The 19,150-nt window shown below is 45.8% G+C and overlaps 2 protein-coding genes across 3 annotated transcripts; both read left to right on the plus strand.

Annotated features, from left to right (window-relative positions):
* Nucleotides 1-40: 40 nt before the first annotated feature.
* On the plus strand, nucleotides 41-5,261 carry LOC125508696 (uncharacterized). 2 transcript variants are annotated; one of them, XM_048673467.2, is made up of 5 exons: nucleotides 41-3,875; nucleotides 3,975-4,051; nucleotides 4,200-4,236; nucleotides 4,321-4,390; nucleotides 4,515-5,261. In XM_048673467.2, the coding sequence occupies exons 1-5, from the start codon at nucleotides 3,641-3,643 to the stop codon at nucleotides 5,074-5,076; spliced, it is 981 nt and encodes a 326-aa protein (XP_048529424.1). In that variant the 5' UTR covers nucleotides 41-3,640; the 3' UTR covers nucleotides 5,077-5,261. The 2 variants fall into 2 exon arrangements, with proteins under 2 accessions (XP_048529424.1, XP_048529425.1); XM_048673468.2 differs by having other exon boundaries at nucleotides 4,327-4,390.
* Nucleotides 5,262-15,635: 10,374 nt separating this feature from the next.
* Nucleotides 15,636-17,723, plus strand: LOC125555917 (putative phytol kinase 2, chloroplastic). Its single transcript, XM_048718720.1, has 6 exons — nucleotides 15,636-16,053; nucleotides 16,406-16,473; nucleotides 16,563-16,697; nucleotides 16,784-16,899; nucleotides 17,017-17,131; nucleotides 17,240-17,723. The coding sequence occupies exons 1-6, from the start codon at nucleotides 15,823-15,825 to the stop codon at nucleotides 17,517-17,519; spliced, it is 945 nt and encodes a 314-aa protein (XP_048574677.1). The 5' UTR covers nucleotides 15,636-15,822; the 3' UTR covers nucleotides 17,520-17,723.
* Nucleotides 17,724-19,150: the final 1,427 nt, after the last annotated feature.

Genomic DNA, 19,150 nt, shown 5'->3' on the forward strand with positions numbered 1-19,150 from the left:
CTGCTGGCTATCTTACCGTTGTGATTGTGTAGGTAGAAATAGACATCTAGTATGATCTTGGTCATCTTGCCATGTAAAACATTAGCCGATTTTCCTTTTTGGTGTAGAGTAGAGGAGAAACACAGGTCATTTTCAGCTGTTACGGAACAACTTTATTGCTGATCTCAGACGGAAGAACATATACATGTGTATCCAGACGGAACAGCAGATTCAGATTTCTAAGAGGACGGCGACATCTCTACCCAGGTGCTACGTACATCTCTCTTTTTCTGCAGTTGCAGGTAAGGCAGCTGCCACCCTGTTTGACATAATATGCCACGGGTTTGGTGAACCTAGACATTGCTGATTATGTTTGGCGTACTGTTGATCGAATTCTCCTTTTTGTCATAGTCAGCACCTGCACCCTTAACTAATTTCTTATTGCTACCATATATATTATTTCTTTGTGGAGATTCGCGTACAGTTTCTGTTTCAGTCTACCTCTTCTAAGCTTCCTGTTTCTTTGCAATATCAGCCTGCATGAAACAGATAAAATTATGATTCTGTTTGATGATCTAATTAATTACAAAGTAAATTGGACAGATTAAGTAAATGCACTATTATTGCAGCTAGGACGATTAGCTGTCCAAGTTAGCTGGTCTTTGAAACTGGCATGATGACGAAAAAAGAGGATTCTTCAATGTAGATCGAAAAGGCTAGTTCCGATTTGCTTTGAAAAGAATTTAGCATGGAATGGAATTAAGGATTCGCTTTGTACCATGCAAGTGTCAATAATGACAATAATGCAAAACGGAAAATTGGACATGCTTTGTTATGTCGTTCATTCATATAAAGCTATATTGTCATTCTCTCTGGAAAAAAGCACACAGCTCTATATGCTCTACACGTGCATGTTTGCTGAGATTTTCTCCTTTCATTTTCTTTCTTGAAATGATGTCGTCTGGTAGTCAATAAGTTTTGTTTACTTAGAGATCGAAATGCATAAAATATATGAGAAAATTTAAAGGAGTTTAATCAAGGAGCACCAGGACACCTATTGGACTACCTGTACTATTTGCACTGCCAAGTAGTTGTATATCTGCCGGAGATGTCACTTTATAAAATCTTGTTGGGGAAAAATGAAAAAAAAAAGAGTCAAAAAGAAGAATTTAATTGTGTACAAGTACCCAAAAGGTAAAAGTACTATGGGCTTATTGAAAATCATTCAACAAAAAGTTTGATTAAGGTGTCCAATGCATGTCAGGGTTACTACTAGATGTACACAGCATTGCCCTTTCATTATGCTTATAATACAGTACATCTGGAGTGTGTATGTGCACTTGGTTTGATTTGTGCCCACAGGACTTGGGGAAAATTGTTACTCTGGTGCCAGATGCAAATACACTAATTTCTTCAAACCACGGCACTTTGTCAGGGTTGTTTGTGAATGTTACATTCAAACTTCATTTAAAAAATACGGCAATGCTAAAATTCCGATGTATGATTTTTAAGCATGGCAAATCAAACATTTTTTGACAAAATATGTTGTTGCGAGGATAGCAATTTTCTTTAGCGAGCAAGCAATTCCTTACAAAAAACTGAACATGGCAAGGATTTGTCATGCTTGCTAAAAGAATTTGCCATCCTCGCGACAACATAATTTGCCATCTCGGACGTTTGATTTGGCATGCTTAAAAATCCGGCATTCAATTTGTAGCGAAATCCAAAAAATAAGAAAAGTTGGTGATTATTGCCAACTACTTCCTTCGTCCCATAATATAAAAGCGTTTTTTACACTACACTAGTGTCAAAAACTCTCTTATATTATGGGACGGAGGGAGTAGCAGTATGTATGTCCAAGCTGCAGCAGGGAAAGATGAGATGTGGATGTTTACGTGCATGGCATCGCCTGTAGTTCTCTAGTTGGTCAATTGGAGAACCCACCTATCTAGCTTTATATAGAGCTCCTTGTTCTCTGGTCCATGTTATATTATTGCCTAAGGCTAGCCATAGTGGGGGTAACTTACGTAGTAACTTAACACACTCCAAGATAATTTTGCTTATGTGGCAAGTATTTAATGAGGAGAGAGGTGTTTGGAGTAACATAATATGTTACTGTAACATAGCGCTTCCCGAGGTAAAATGGGTCTATAAGGTAATAAATGAAACAATCTATAACACTACTACTAAGATATTTTGCACTATAGAGATAGTAACTTAGACTAGTGTCATAAGTTACTCCCCATTATGACCAGACTAAACAAAGTTGATATGAAAGGCTATATTCTTACAAGTGCTTTGGCTATTTCCTACTAGTATAGCTTCCTAGTAGTGACCAAACTGCATGCAGTACATGTACTGCTGGTCCAATATATATGATGATGCCAACTACATCCATGGGTCATGGTGTAGGCGTACGTTCAACCTCAAAAGGCATGTAGCTTCCCTTTTTGTTTGTTTGATTGAAAGGTCTCTCCTCTCCAACCTTAGTTAGTTGTACGTCCTATTCCAGTTCTGAAATGTATGTCTTCATTGGATGAGAGGTCAAGCTTTTGGAAGTTTGACTACCAGGATCTGCCGAATCGCATCGATAAATCCTCTCTTTGAAAATAATACCGCATTAGACTCGTCTCGCAAAATCCTTCTGGGCTAAGCAAATTTTGTTGCTTATCAAAACGTACCGCAGGGGTCAGAGATTATAGCCAAGCCTTGCATTTTAAGGACATACATGCAAAACTCAGAAAGCGATCGACATACATTTCTAAATACAGGGAAACAAGAGTACATGTGCTTCATCAATTCTTCTCAGAACATGGTGTACAGCTGACATTGTTACTCAGCTGAACATGGTGTACACGTATAGATCAGTATCAGGTTTGATGGACACATGTACGCCAAAGATAGCAGCGAGTGCATGCATGGAAACCCATGGGCATGCACTCGCACGTACACATATGTGCAGTGACTTTGTTGGACATGCTAGAAGTTTGTTAGTCTTGGCTCTTGGGGGTACTTGTCTCCTCCTCTCATTTTCGCACCTACTGGCTAGCTGGAGACCGCAGAAAGCTACAGGCCAAAATGCAAGTTAGGAGCCCAAGACTTTGGACAGTACTTAACTTTAATCACTAGCCTCTTAGCCGTGCCTCCTTTTTTCTCAAGGAATCATTGTCCCCTCTCCTCTCCTTGGCTAGCAGCTAGCATCAGTGATCGACCAGCACGGCAGCACGTACTGGTTAGTTTTCCTTTTTCCCTTTTCCGATCGACAGGAGCCGGCAGTACTGGCCGGTACTGTAAAGTTTTTGGGCGGTTATAAGTGCATCTTTCACCCTCTCCAGATCGACCTATCTGCTATGTATCTATCTGCCCTTGCAGATGTAAACATGCTTCCTTCCAAGGGCCAGCCACCCGCATAAATATGAGTGAGATCATCATCGACTGCTTGCTATATCGTCTCGCACACGCCAGCTTGAATTCCCATATGCATCTCGACGAACCTTTCTAGATAGATAGGCAGATAGAACTGAGCCGTGACCTCACCCTTAATTTGGCTCCTCTCTCTTTCTCCACACCACTGATCACTATTGACGAGATGGAGGCAGCGGCACCAAGGTCCTCGTCAACTAGCTACTAGATCGTCCGGTCGTCCGTTGATCGATCTCCCATGGAGGCGAGCAAGGGAGGCGACGGGAGCTCGGGCGCCTCGGCGAGCAACGATGACAGCACGGTGGAGGAGGAGGGAGCGGGCCGTGAAGAGCAGGAGGACGCCTGCAGGGGGAACTCTTTGTCGTCGTCGTCGGTGCGCCCCTACGTCCGCTCCAAGAACCCGCGCCTCCGCTGGACGCCGGAGCTCCACCACTGCTTCGTCCGCGCCATTCACAGGCTCGGCGGCCAAGACCGTAAGGCCTCCTCGTTCAGTTTCCATCATCTTATTCCTAGCTAGCCATACCCCTCGTCCATGTTAACTCCATGTTTTGTGTGTGTATATATATATATAGGTGCAACTCCGAAGCTCGTTCTTCAGTTGATGAACGTCAGAGGGCTTAGCATAGGCCATGTCAAGAGCCACCTCCAGGTTCACGTTAATCAATTTCATTAAAACATCCATGTGCAACTTAGGTTTTCTTTCTTTTCTGATGATGATCTTTCCCTGCCCCCTTTGTTTATCAGTTAATTAACATTTGTGTCCTCTTGCATGATGTTGTAAATTCAATCATCTTCAGATGTATAGGAGCAAGAAGATCGATGACTCAGGCCAGGGTATGTTGTGTGAGTAAAAATGAGTGATTTTCCTTTCCTTGCTTTGGTGTGTTCTGATCGATTTGATAGAATTGATTTTTCCAGTCATAGGTCATCTCCCCTTGCCCCATGCCTTCCATCATCGCCAGAGTGGTGCGGGCACCATGTTGTCAAGGTAGTTGGATCCATTAATTTGGTCTACACACCTTCAATCTGTTGCGTGGTTAGCAAATCATTCAAGTAAGCAGTCCTTAGCTAGCATGTCGATCCGGCTGATGTCCCTGGTAATTATGAACTAGGTTTGGTGCTGCTGCATGGCCTCCATGGAGAAGCTTCCATGAACCATATTGGGCCCATGGTCGCCCCTTTCTTGCAACTGGATCGAGGACCTACAACTCTTTAGAAGCTGAAGCCGAGGCGGCTTTCCTTCGGTCCCGAGCTCAACATGTAGCTCGAGCTGCATCTAGCAATCCGGGACTGATGATGCAGTCAGGCTGTCCATCTCGGAACGATCATCATACCATGAACCACCAGCATAAACGATTGCTGCAACCGACAGTGTGCAACGCTGATGATATCCATATTTCTCTTGATCTTGATCTCGATCTCTCGCTCGGTCTCCCCGTGCCGAGGAGGGAGGCGAAGCGGAAGAGATCGGGCTGCGGCTGGGTGAAAGAAGGCCCTGATGAGAATGGAGCCGATGAAGAACAAGTGGATGAGACCAGCAGTGCCACTATGCTATCTCTGTCCTTGTTCTCTCCTGGGGATGCTCCTCGGAAGATGAGTAGCACTAGTGCTAGTGATCGTGCAGTAGATGAGCATGCTACAAGGAGGGCAAGTACTCTTGATCTCACCATATGATCTACACAATGTGGTGATATCTCGTGGTACTTATCCATGCATACATATGTTATATATTATGTAGAGCGAACATATATACCTATGTTTTACCATACATATTATGTTATCTTCTAATTAATGTTTGTTGGTTTATAGGTCCATCTAAATTAATGAAGATATGTCCTCAGGAAAAAAGTCGTATGTTATTACGCTGCCTTTTTGGAAGATTTTTCGTTACATTTTAGATCTAACAGTTAGTTTGAAAAGCTAAACAAAATCGTCCTAACCTAGGGGGAGGATCCACCGTCGATGCACAAGGATTACCCCGCGCCTCCGCACTACCGCTACTTTCAGCCTTTGCCACGTTGGTGGTGGTGGTTTTTTTTTTTTGGGGGGGGGGGGGGGGGGGGGGGGCGTAATGCCCAAGTCTCCCTCCCAGCCGGATCCTCACGTGTGACCGTGGTTAGAATATAGGTAACATGTATTTACATAACGTCGTAGGCCAGTATGTATACACATACAGGTGCAACAATGAGTTTAGAGAGATAACACCCCCCACCCCCACCACACAGAAAGGAAGCATCATTACCAATATGCAATTATGCACGGTGATCTCATGCTTCACCATGTATAGTATATATAACAAGACAAAAGTGATTGTACTGATATAAATACAAAAAAATTCAAGCAGCCACCATAGCCAAGTCACCTATGTTGTCAAGAGAGCCATAACTCACAACTCATCCTCCCACTCGAACATGAAACTGTAATTTATTTTGTCGTCTTCCAGACAATTAGATAACCACCAATTAAAATACAGTAAGCAGAAAATGACCGATGACTCGAAGGATCGTTAGCCCAAGTAGCATATGAATAAGCCTAAAGTTGTAATGAACTGGAGTATGGGTAGAAAAGACGATGAGAGAGAGAGAGAGGGAGAGAGAGAGAGAGAGTTCCACGAAGATATCGTAGAATGCGAAGGAGGTGGCTGTAGTGAACCTAATTGGGGGCAGAGGTGTAATGTAGACAAGGTAAAAAAATCCAGACTAGTGATAGCAACATAGACAAGACTTCCGACAAAATGACGATAGCTCGCCAGATCTGACAAATTTCATAAGCCTAGAGGTGGAGAACAAGCTCCATTGAAGTCTCAACAATGCACTCATCAATAAGATCGGCACAAGCAAGAAGATTCTAAATGTAATTAGTAGTGATCGTGGTTAGAATATAGGTAACCTGTATTCACATAACGTCGTAGGCCAGTATGTATACATATACAGGTGCAACAATGAGTTTAGAGAGGTAACCCCCCCCCCCCCCACACACACACAAAAAGGAAGCATCATCATCAATATGCAATTATGCATGGTGATGTCATGCTTCACCATGTATAGTATAACAAGACAAAAGTGATTGTACTGATATAAATACAAAAAAATTCAAGCAGCCACCATAGCCAAGTCACCTATGTTGTCAAGAGAGCCATAACTCACAACTCATCCTCCCACTCGAACGTGAAACTGTAATTTATTTGCCATCTTCCAGACAATTAGATAATCACCAAGTAAAACACAGTAAGCCGAAAATGACCGATGATTTGAACTTTTGAAGGATCGGTAGCCCAAGTAGCATCTGAATAAGCCTAAAGTTGTAATGAACTGGAGCATGGATAGAAAAGATGATGAGAGAGAGAGTACCTAATTGGGGGCAAAGGTGTAATGTGGACAAGGTAAAGTATATCTAGACTAGTGATAGCAACATAGACAAGACTCCCAACAAGATGACGATAGCTCGTCGGAGCTGACAAATTTCATAAGCCCGGAGGTGGACAATGAGCTCCATTGGAGTCTCAACAATGCACTCATGAATAAGATCGGCACAAGCAAGAAGATTCTAAATGTATTTTCTCTTGAGAAATAAAGAAGCCATCAGACATAAGAAAAACTTCAATCCCAAGTAGAGAAGAAAACAAAGATTGAACAGAATAAATTGTTCATTAAGATGATACGTCAGAAAGGCAATGTGCTTGGAGTCATCTCTAGTGATGATCAAGCCAACGACATTGAGAAGAAGAAGAGTCTAACCACATGATGATCGATGTACAAAGACTGCAGAGTCATGATCACTCGCTGAAAAACCAACAATAGTGACCACTACAGAGGAGCTCTCAAACCAGACACGAGGGGCTTGTTTAAGTCCATATAGAGAGCAGCAAAGATGAAATATCATGACACGAGGAACATAATACCAAGATGGAGGTATGCATGTAGACCTCCTTGCACAATTCGCCTTTAAGAACTACGTTCTTGATATCAAGCTGAGAGGAAAACTAGTAGCAAATGTAAACTATAACAAGAAGGGTGTGAAAAGTGGTCATGTAGGCCATATGATGAGATTTCTCGTCGCAGTCATAACCATGTCCCATAAGATGAGCATTGCAATGCTCAATAAAACCATCAGAGCAAGTCTTAACCATGTAGATCCACTTACAAATGATAGGACAAATAGAAACAAAACAAGTACAACCCTTCAAAGCACATTCCTTATGCAGTCTTTGGGTGCCCCTGACCTCATTTTGTTTTCCACACTGTCTCTCGATTTTTGCATGACCAATGCGGTCTTCTTGAGGTGAAACATTGAGATCAACAATGGGGTCGCCTGCGGGTGTCATTCTCCTTCCTAGAGGCTTTGTGCAAGAATGCATGATGTGGGCTTCTAGGTGCAATGTGGTACCAGTCAAAATCTCTGCATTGACTTGCGTCAATGCCGTTGCCGCCTCCTAGGGGCATTGTTTTTTTCTTTCTTGGAAGCATCACCACGACAACCCATCCTCCCTCCAACATTGTTGTGTTCGACAATGGTGCATGCGCTTGGCGAGTTCTGGTCTTTGTGTTGTTCTATAAAACTCCGTTTCCAAGCTAAGTACTATGCTCCACCCACCCTATTGGTTGACCCACTTTCATGTTGGGGGTGAGGTATTGGTTGAACGGGACGGGGGGGGGGGGTCCTTGGATGGCTTTTGAGGTTCACAACGCTTATATAGTGATCATGTTTTCTCCTGTGGTGATGGTTGTGAGATCAAGGCCAAAGGAAGGTGCGGTGATCATCTTGATGCAACATCAACAGCTCTTGGTGTCCCAGTGTGACCTTAGTTGCGGGGTACCCTTCGATGAATTTTGTCACTCTCCTAGTTCTGTAAGATGTAGAGTGATCACTGGCAAACATGTGATGTTCCTTTCGGATTCTCAACAACATATTCCTTTTGACTGATCCAAAGTCTCTCCTTCCCGCTCTTCTCGGTAGGTTCATGTGGTGTTGAGTGATAAGTATAAGTCTTGGTGGTGTTTTCCTAGGAGATAACTTGTTTCAGAATTTCTTTCTCTGTCCCCATGTGTTTTTTCTTGTGTAAGTGTGGTGTACTACAATTGATAGCCCTGGTGTTTGCATCCTTGTTTTATTTAATTTAAATGATTTTATGCTCACTGAAACTTGCATAAGAAAGAAAACCACACTAAAACGAGTGAATATTCCATGGCAATAACATGCCCTCGAATGTAAATATGTATTATAGGGATCAACTGCGATTCTATGTGTAAGTTGTGGGGTCAGCTGACGCCATAACTTCTCTTATTACAAGCTTAATTCTATTCATATTTGAGCAAAATTTTAGGAAATTTTAGAGATATTAGTGTACTTGAACCCACAACTTTTGGGTGTTGGCACCGCCACTAGCAGGGATGTTGTCTAATCACACTTCGAGCATATCTAGCCCTTCCCCTAAAAACCTTTAACCCTCTATGAAATATTTCATTTAGGGAATTAACACCCATGTAACCCCTCCCACAAACATTTAATACATAAAAATATAGCTTTTGATCCCTCAACTGCTCTGGCCCAAATTTGCTCTGAAAATAATAACCCACAACAAATATAGCTTTTGCTTGCTCCGCTCCATCACTCCCAACTAGACTACTGTCATTGTTGCCCCAATCGCTGTCAACAAGCACCGCCCCACCGTGCCTCTCCCCTTTATCCGTCCCGCCCCCGTAGCCATGCCTTCCCTCACTGCCTCCTCCCTCATCGTTGCTGGAATCCGCCGAAAACCTTCGTTTCTATCACCGTCGCAAAATTCACTGCCAACCCCCAATGTTGTAGGGAATGGACCCGCAGGAGCATCGTGATGTCATAGGATACCAACATGCATGCCCATGCCGGTTGGCAATGCTATAATCAGTTGGGCTCACCGTCGCCATCGTTGAGATTGTCGCCGCTTCCTTCGTCTTGTATGTGTCATCACCGACACTGGGAATCATTGCCGCGGGATGCTAGGGACCATTGCCGGCCTCCTTCAAGTTGCCTGGTCATCGTCGGAGCTACATCGCCAACCATTGTGGCTTGGACCTCCTCCGTACGCAAGATACTCCGCTAATTGCCCCCCCCAACAGTTATTTTGTTTCCTTTTTCTGTGTGTTTTCATCATTTATGGTCCCCAATTGATCATGGAACACTCCAATGTGAGATTGTAGGAGAATTACTTTGACGATTAATCATCGGAGTAGAAAGAAGAACATGATGATTTCGAGATGGCCTTTGCCGCGATCATTTGAGAGGAGGATTTTAGGAGACTGCGGCTTGGTTCTCAGAGTGGACACATCTGGATTCATGTACATAGGGTAAAGGCTCATGATGATCTAGTAGGAATTGCTTTGCGCCGAATGCAACATATCTGGAGAAGTGTTTTCATCTGTGATTTTGGATGCACAACATATCTCCAACACCATTGCAAGAGTTGTTGAGAAGACCATGATCCTTGGTTCAAACTAAAAAGAAATGTTGTGGGAGAAGTCACTGCAAGTCCATTCTTGAAGATTACCACGGCCATGCAAGTGCTTGCACACGGATGCCCGACTGACACCAATGATGATTATGTCCGCATTGGGGAAGTATCATCCTTGACTGTGTGGAGTGATTCACCCAAGCTGTGCTCGAGGTTTTTGGACATGAGTACTTGAGGGCACCCATAGATGAAGATACAAAAAGGCTTTTGGCAGAAAGTGAAGATAGAGGTTGGCCAGGGATGTTGGGATCCATTGATTGTATTGCATTAGACATGGAAGAATTGTCATGTGGCATGGCAAGGTTAGTTCAAAGGACATTGTCATGATCCAATCATCATTCTTGATGCAGTTGCATTACAAGATATGTGGATTTAACGTTCATACTTAAGGATGCATGGATCACATAGTGACCTCAATGTTCACTAGACATCTCCTCTATTTGCAGCACTTGTTGTTGGTGAAGTTCCACCTTGTAACTATGTTGTCAATTGCCATGAGTACAACATGGGCTACTACATTGTCGATGATATCTATACTCCATGAGCCACATGTTTGAAGACAATCTAATGTTCCCAAGGCAACAAGAGATCTCCCTTCACTACGTGTCAAGAATATGTGAGAAAGTATGTTGGGAGAGCTTTTGGTGTGCTTAAAAGATGCTTTAAAATTGTCTGTGGCCCTGCTGAGTATTGGAAGCCTTAGAGACTATGGAAGATCATGAAAACATGTGTTATATTGCAAAATGTTATCATCGAGGGCGAGAGGAAGGACCAAGAACTTGGGGTTCATCTACAATTGTGGCATGGTGGAACCGTAGCATCACCCAAACATGATCTAAGCATTCCTCGAAGCAGACGAAGGATCGAGAACCAATAAACTCACAACTAATACTAAGATGATCTTGTTGAGCAACATTGGCAACTTTATAACACTTGATTCTTGTGCTTTGATCATTTTTATTTAGATTATTAGTTCATTCAGACCGTATGGTGTGTTGGAATTTAAAAACATTGAATTTGGTATGTATATGAATTGTGTGTATTTGAAATCCCAAGTTTTGGATTAATATGATGTGAAAATATATGTTCAAATGGAGTTTGTATGCGAACGCTTGGAAACAAATACTCTCTCCGTTCCTAAATATATGTCTTTATAGATATTCCAATATGGACTACATACGCATATATATAGACGTAGTTTAGAGTGTAGATTCATTTATTTTGCTCCGAATGTAGTCCATATTGAAATCTCTAGAAAGACTTATATTTAGGAACGGAGGGAGTATATTTTAGAGGATTAAGTTTCAGGGCTAAGTGCAAAAAAAAAATCAATCTCTCAAATTTTAGGGGGAATTTACTGGATGAAATATAAGGGACGGTTAGAGACGCTCTTGTATAACCCGTGTTTTCGGATACCATACTTAGGGCATCTCCAACTCTGACCCCCAAATTTCCTCCCGCATCCATCCACGGATAGGGGACCAGTTTATGGACACGGGTGCGGGAGTTGGCCATCCAACACTACATGCATACACATTTAAACAAACCGGATGAAATTTAAACAAACTCGATGGATTTCATTCAAGTTCAGAAATAATTTACATAAAAAGTCGATATTTCGACCATTTAACTAAAAACTTTTAAAATAACTAAACCCTATATCGGATGACCATCTCGTAGGCGTGGCCGCCCTGCCTTGCCGCACCATCGTCACCGTCCATGTCGTCCCTCCAACCGCGAAAGCGCGGCGGGGATGGTGGCTCCTCCTTGACGCGCACCGGCGATGGTTGCACCGGACCCATGTGACGGAGCGAACACTCCATCATCATCCGTCAGGGTGGCCTCACGCGAGAAGGCGGGGCTGCTGCTTGAGCCGTTGTTGCGGCATCTGGTCCTCCTCCTCGTCGGAAGAGATGACAATCTCATCCTTGCCGGAGGAGCCAGCCGCCGTGGATGCTGAGGTGCCAGGAGAGCGACGACGGCGGCGCCAAAATCTGCCCGAAGAAGAACTGCCACGACCACGGCCTCCGCCTGCCGGCGCGGAGAACCATGACTTTGGCATCGGCACTGGAATTTTGGGGGCTCGGAGAGGAGTGGCACAAGAGGAGGAGGTGTGGACGTGCATCACCGGCGCGCATCTTAAATAGCCGCGCCACGACCACGCGAACCGGCGGTCAACCCGCTTCAATGCGGCGCAACGGCTAGAGTTCGTTTCTCAAAACGCGGTGTCGCATTAAAGCGACGGCGCTCTAGAGGTCGCATCTGTCAGCGTCACCCTCACGTCCGGTTACGTTGCGCAACATCAATGCCGTCCGGTGCATACTCTGGGCCGGTATGAATGCGGCGCGGCAAGCGGCGCCGACGTTCGATGAAAAGTGAGGCGGGTGGGTTTCTTTGGTGGGCCAGTGTAGTTAGAAGCGGGCGTGACATCGTTTCGGACGCCCGCAAAGCCACCCAATTTATCTCCGGTTTGAACATTTGTGACCAGCTTACGGACCGATACAGGTCCGTGTTGAATGACAAAACGCGTCCGAAAAGTATGGTCGAGGAGGTTGCGAGTAGTTTAAGGGTCCACGTAGGAGATGCCCTTATATATGACCTTCTTTTAGCGGGGCTCATATCACCTTGATAGAGCACAGTATGCCATGTTTACTTTCAAATAGAGTATGCTCACGTCCTCATGAAGACATGCACGCAGTCAAATTTACTACAGTATGCATGTTTGACAAACAATATATTTACGACAGACTTTCTACGGAACATGACCCTGAAGTCCAAGATATGAAATTATCTACAAGTCCGGCCACATGAAACTAATGAGCACGGTTAGGTGCAGAACTGACTATGCGCAGTCCATGTTCTTCTTGCCAGCTTTTCCATGCTTCTCATGCATGGAGAAGTTTTCAGAAAACGACAGTTCGGATTCAACGATAAACGTCTGGTTCGGTTCGGTGACCAGTTTTTTCTTTTCATTCAATTATCGGAGAAAATGGCATTTGTTTTGTCATGTTGGTACCCATCGTAAGGTAGTCGATCATTATGTTCTTGTTATGTAATTTGTCTTCCCTTCATTTGCATTTTTTCTTCAACCAAATTGCAGTCCTGAACTTTGTTCAGTCTTTTTTTTAGAGAAAAGGCATGAGTCGAGCCTGAGAAAAAGTTTGAATCTAGCCTGCTTTGAATTAATAAACAACTTACAAAAGAAAACAGTAGACAAGAAACGGCAAGATACAAGGTGTTGACGCAGCTTATAGCCTAACGATGATACACACAAAAGAAAAATAGAAACATGAGCCCAGTCTAAATCACCGAGGCCAAAGGTCAAGAACGACAACCACACTAGCACCGGTAGCCAACACCTCTTTGTCTACTCCCGCAGAGCTTCTCAACAAGACATCTACTTCTACCTCCAAAGAGGATCACAATCCTCTCGCTCTGGCTCGAAGGGCCTCGTACCGTCGGAAGGCAGAAAGCTAACCATAGGGCAGCATGGACAATGCCAACCAAGCATCCTGGGCATGAGGGACCGGAGAGCTAACCACAATCGCAGGGCTCCCGTGATCTCACCACCGACCACAGGCCAACCACACATGCAAACGCAAGCCGAAGAATGTTACCACATAACAAATAATGGTGGTAGAAGAAGTAGATCGATGCATAAGAAGCCGCCACCGACCGCCCGCAATCCAACAAAAGATCGCCAACCTTGCTTCCACGAACCCTGGACAATGCCTTCAGGAAGAGGCGCAACGAGGGCACGCCGCTGCCCATTCGCACGGGGAACTAGAGCTTTTGCCAAAGGGAGAGCAAGAAGGAGAACATGAGGGCACCCCGACAAGCCCTCCGCCGACGACCAAGGGTTTCCCCCGGCCCCACTCCCCATCCCAACCAACCAACCACAAAACTGAACAGGGGAGCACAAACCACCGTTGAAGGGTGGTGGACATCGTCGGAAGCAGGCATGCCGGGTGACGGGGCACCCCAACACACCATAGTGCATGCCCGCCGCAACCTCGCCGTCCACATGGACGAAGTCACGGACCAGTACCCACGATCTTCGCTCGTTGAAGAGATGACACCATCCGCTCTGCCTAGGGACATCACCTTGGTATCTGGCCCCCACACACATCCCATCGAAACAAGAAGAGGGTCACATGCCACAACCATCAAGGCGCACATATCGGCCACGTCGGCCAGATCTGGATGAATCCGGTGCATCCGAGACCAACAACGACATATCAGAGACAGAGAGAAGGGGTAGCTGGGGGCACCTAGAGGGGAGGAGGTACAGGGCCCCAACCCTGGTCTATGCCGACCGAAGCTGGCAGCCAAAGCCGTCAAGGACAGTCCCTACACTAGATCCGGGTAGAAGAGGGTCTCGACCCAAGACCAGCGCGCGACGATGGATCCCACAGCTAGGACCCCGCCAGTTACGTATCGCTCCCTTGCTTGTGACCCAAATCCCATCTGATGGACGGAACGTCAGGGCAACACGTTCTCCGAAGGTCGAGGGGACTCCCATTCCTGTGCCGTTGAGAGTGACGACCTCTCTCGTGACGTCTAAGAGGTTAAGCAACCAACTATCCAAGTTGATGGCTGCGCGGGGAGGGGGGGGGGGCTCAACCCCAGCATGCTCCTGTGCCTCGGCTTGGCGATAAGTCTTGGACACTCTGACAGATGCAACTCCGCCTCCATGATAGTAGCCATTTGCTCCCAAGGCATCCTCGTTGGTGGTGGTATGGCGATCGGCGCTCAGTCCTGGTGCAATGACGATGCGAGGGCTAGGGATGTGCAACAGCATGGGGGTCGTTGCGAGGTCTAGAGCGTGCGACAGAGTGGGTGGTGGGTGTGCGAGGAGAGAGGTGTGTGAAGAGATCTTGGGACCGGGGCTGGGAGAACGCTTGTCTCCGAAATTGAATGATTGATCCTGTGTGCAAACGTTGTGCCACTGCCGAGTTGTTCCGCTGTCCTGTCCCGCCATCATTGGGCCCCACAGCAGAATCTACGATAAAAAAATGTCTCCCCCCAGTTGACATGACAAATGATGTCTTCCACAGAGGTGTGGTTGACGTGGCGAAACTGCAAAGAAAATTGTTGCCCCAAAGAAGAAAACATCGAGAAGGGCTTGTAGAAACTCCGAAGACCATGAAAGACAGACGAATCCAGACAAATCCACCAAAAACCTAAATTGAGCATATCCTGAAAGACCGTTGGGACATAACTTTGCACATCCTTCACCGATGATGATTACACCAACAAAACAGGGTAGGATAGGGAGAAACTTGTTCCTACAAAGAGACGGCGTCACCGTCTCACATCCCTAAGCAAAACCCTAAGACAACCTAAGCCCATCACCGCCCAAGATCCTTTCGTGAAACACTCTTCTCTCATTACTAGGCTAGGCCGGGCCGCCGCTGAAGGTAGCCAATGCACAGAGGTGAGCCGCCGGCCCGGACCAGTCGCCGCTCCATGCGCGCCAGCATGCGTAGCAGGCGGCCCTTTCCGCAATATTGCGTGCCCCTCCGGGCACCATATCTGTGAAGAACCTCTCCGCCGCTGCCGGCGCTGCGCAGGCTTTGCCCGACGGCGCACGTGTTAGTGGCTAGAGGAGAAGAGGCGATCTAGGTTTTTTGTGGTGGCGGGGGCGGCGAGAGAATGTTTCCGTGTAAACTAATTTTGTCCGAATATGCCCTGGCTATTTCGAAGTCACCGATAACAACCTGTACAGAAAATGTATGAAAGAATCCGAAAGTCATAGCGTTGCCATGTTCTCTAGCAAATTAAGAAACTGGGGATCTCACTTAGTCCACCGCTCAGAGCCACATGGAAAAGTTAATCATGGAGCAAAAATTAGTCGATAGTTGCAGTTATTATACACAATTTGACCTTGGCGAGGACAATAGCAGCTAGAGATTGGCGATAGCGTATTTATGATAGTACAACTGTCTCGGTCTTCCTGCCTGCAGGAGCCACAAATCTGTGAAGAAAGGGTTGAGCTTTGCGAATCTGTCTGCGAGTTGCGTGGGGCTAGCATTGGTGGATCCATGTGGCCGGAGAGCCCGCTTCTCCGGGACGCCGGCGCTGCCGTGCTCACCGGATGCGTCGCCATGGCGGTGCTCCGCTTCTGGGAGGAGGTCGGCAACCGCGCCCTCTTGGACCAAGTAAGCTCTGCTCGCCACCTAAACAATTCCTATTTTTGTTGTTGTTGTTGGGGATCGATGATTGCTTCAATTTGCACGGAGAAATTCTGGAGTAAATCGCACAAGCCAAGTCGAAATCATCTCTCAGTTAATGTACTCCTAGAAAGGTTATCTCTCTGCTCCTAGTTCTACTCCTTTTGCCCCACTGACCAATCCTGTAATTAAAAGGCGAAATTAAGCTACCAAAATTACTTAGCATGGCCGAAAAGTTTGGAATATTACTAACCTGGTCGTTTAGTTACCAAGACAATGGAGATTCACATGCAAATTATTGATGGGAGATTGATTGGGGTCCTTTGCTCTGCATTTTCAGAAACTCTGCAGGAAGCTGGTGCACATCAGTGTTGGGCTGGTATATTTCCTGATGTGGCCTTTGTTCAGGTAAACCAGAGCACCAACGAACAAAGCTCTTCATTTCATTTGGCATAAACTCTGCGCATTACCTTTCTAACATCTCTTCCCCATTGCAGTGCAGATGATGTCTATGCTCCATTTCTTGCTTCAATTGTCATTGCGCTCAATATCATAAAGGTAATCTTGATTGGATCTGGTGTAGTTAAAGATGACGGCGTGGTTAACTCGATGACAAGAAATGGAGACTACAGGTAGCCTCTGTTTTCCCCCATCTGTGTTACTGTATTGCCGCGACAGTATGAACTGACTATCTTCATCGTTTCTCCATTGTTTCTAGAGAGCTTCTCAAAGGCCCACTCTATTACGCGTGTACTATAACCCTCACTACCGTAATCTTTTGGAGGACGTCTCCCATTTCGATTGCTGTGATTTGCAACTTGTGCGCGGGGGACGGTACTAGTTCTTTCCCATGCAATTACAGTTTTTGTCCGGCACTACTACGCTCTCCTTTGATTCTTCGAGCGAAGGTTTCAGAAAACAGCATGACACTATGCATGCTGCTTCTTTCAGGTGTGGCTGACATAGCCGGGAGGCGGTTCGGGCATGTGAAGCTCCCTCACAACCCCGACAAATCCTATGCCGGAAGCATCGCAATGTTCTTCGCCGGCTTCGTCGCATCGATCCTGTAAGCAACAAGATATGCACACATCCTACTTGACCCTGAAGCCTGAAGTCATCTCTTGTTTTACAGTCTGAAAGACCGAGACTAATACTGAATGTGGTATGCCTGCAGTTTCATGTGCTACTTCCACCTTTTCGGATTCGTGGAGCAGAGCTGGACCATGGTCGCTGCCTTTGGCGTCACGTCGCTTGCAGCGGCGATTGTCGAGTCACTCCCGGTCAGCACGCTCTTGGACGATAACCTGACGACTCCAATCGCGTCGGCGCTCGTCGGCAGCCTGGTTTTCTACTATGTTGGTGGTGGTGGCGGTGCCGGAAGCGGCGACGGGACCAGCATCTCGGCGACTGCTGCGATGGTCTTTGCAGGCAGTAGCTATTACAGTGAGGGCTAAGGAGAAGTTGCAGTGAATTGGAAGGCTTTGGTGGTGTGATGATACTGCAATGAGTTGCAGTAATTGAGATGGTTTTTGCAGGCTGTTACTGGGTGTTGGTTAATCCGGTCTGTGTCTCTGTTAAATTTGGTTTGACAGTGTCATTGTGTGAGCAGCATTGTTCGAAGTTCTGAATAACATTTGTAGACAGGGTAAAATGTGACACTCCGGGAGCGGCACTATACCGTAGATACCTCCGCTAGCAAATGTACGGCAGGTATTATAAAATTGGGTGACCAATGGGCTTTTCGGGATGAACGACCAATCGCACCGTTCCACCCGGCCCCCAGCCAGCACATAGCGAACCCACCGACGAAGATGCCCACTGGTCTCCCTTCAAAAAAAAAGAAGATGCCCACTGGTCATACACGCGTGAAAGAAACAACAAGATGAAACAGACAATAAATATCCAACGGAGGAGGAGAGCCAAGGTGGGATTTTTACCACGGTCTGACGGCTACAAACGGCCCAATCGGGGGAGCATGCTAGAGGCAAGTTGGCTAGAGTCCTTATAGGTTAGAATAGCACTACAAAATAACTGCAAAAATGTATATACAACAAGTCTCGAAAAATCAAATTAACAAAATAATGCAATAAAAGGGTTTTATGATCAAATTGCAACTCTCACAACAGAAGCAAAATGTATTCCTTACACAAGTAAAATTTAACAAATATCTTAAGAAGGCTAAGGAAAAGCAGATGGCGTCTATAACCCTTTTAAACCGAGTGTGTGAGAGAACCATAGCAAATGCCTTAAGAAGGCCAGGGAAAAGCACATACACTCGTACCAAGGCCGTCTTTCGTTTTGGACTCCAGCACAATTCTACACCAGTACGAGCGACCACGCTTGTACCAGAGGCCGTCTTTCTCTTTGGACTCCGAAGAACATCGGTTCAGTATGAGCTTCGGTACGAACCTCCACGCTCATACCGCACACTGTCTTTTCTCCTGGACCCGGCGATCTGCTGCGGAGGTATTGTACGACCCCAGGTAAGAGCGCCTCGCTCATACCCGAGGCCGTCTTTTTTTATAACCTTTGGTCATTTCATGTTAGTAGCTTTTGGCATTTTAGGCAGCGGCATGACCACGTGCTCATACAAAGCCATGTCTTTTTCTCGGATTCTTCTATGATCATCCGATTTAGTTCCGATTTGTTTTGATCTCCTCCTAACGTCCTCCTCAAGCCTAATATCCAGAATTCTAGGGTTTGTAGCCCTTTATAAGAGCAAGGGAGTCACACCCTTGACTCATTATCCATCTAATCGTCACCTCTTTATTCATCTTGTCCAGCAGACATTACTTTACAAGATCAAGAAGGCATCAGTTTCCATAGCTTCCAAGGATGCTCAAGGCACATCCATCAGCGATAAGGGATCTTCCTCGAGCTCTTCATCAAGCAAGATCATACCGCTCAAAGATTGGGAGGACATGACCCAGAGGAGCTGGGAAGAACTCCGAAGGATGGGTGCCCAAGAGGAGAAGCCAGAGGAGGTGAAGCTCGAGGAAGAAGAGGAAAGAATAGAAGAGAAGAAAGACATGCACCCTTCGAACACCTACAAGTACAACAAACAAGGATCTCTTCCTAAATCTCT

Source organism: Triticum urartu, chromosome 5A, assembly GCF_056163025.1.
Source record: "Triticum urartu cultivar PI428250 chromosome 5A, HENAU_Tu73, whole genome shotgun sequence".
NCBI lineage: Eukaryota > Viridiplantae > Streptophyta > Magnoliopsida > Poales > Poaceae > Triticum > Triticum urartu.

What these genes read in the sequence shown, in the direction of transcription:
- LOC125555917 (XM_048718720.1), top strand. Translation starts at nt 15,823, where the DNA reads ATGATAGTACAACTGTCTCGGTCTTCCTGCCTGCAGGAGCCACAAATC. An exon ending in ACCGCGCCCTCTTGGACCAA is followed by an intron (nt 16,054 to 16,405) that starts GTAAGCTCTGCT and finishes CTGCATTTTCAG; the next exon opens with AAACTCTGCAGGAAGCTGGT. An exon ending in ACAAGAAATGGAGACTACAG is followed by an intron (nt 16,698 to 16,783) that starts GTAGCCTCTGTT and finishes CATTGTTTCTAG; the next exon opens with AGAGCTTCTCAAAGGCCCAC.
- LOC125508696 (XM_048673467.2), top strand. Translation starts at nt 3,641, where the DNA reads ATGGAGGCGAGCAAGGGAGGCGACGGGAGCTCGGGCGCCTCGGCGAGC. An exon ending in CAGGCTCGGCGGCCAAGACC is followed by an intron (nt 3,876 to 3,974) that starts GTAAGGCCTCCT and finishes ATATATATATAG; the next exon opens with GTGCAACTCCGAAGCTCGTT. An exon ending in GATCGATGACTCAGGCCAGG is followed by an intron (nt 4,237 to 4,320) that starts GTATGTTGTGTG and finishes TGATTTTTCCAG; the next exon opens with TCATAGGTCATCTCCCCTTG.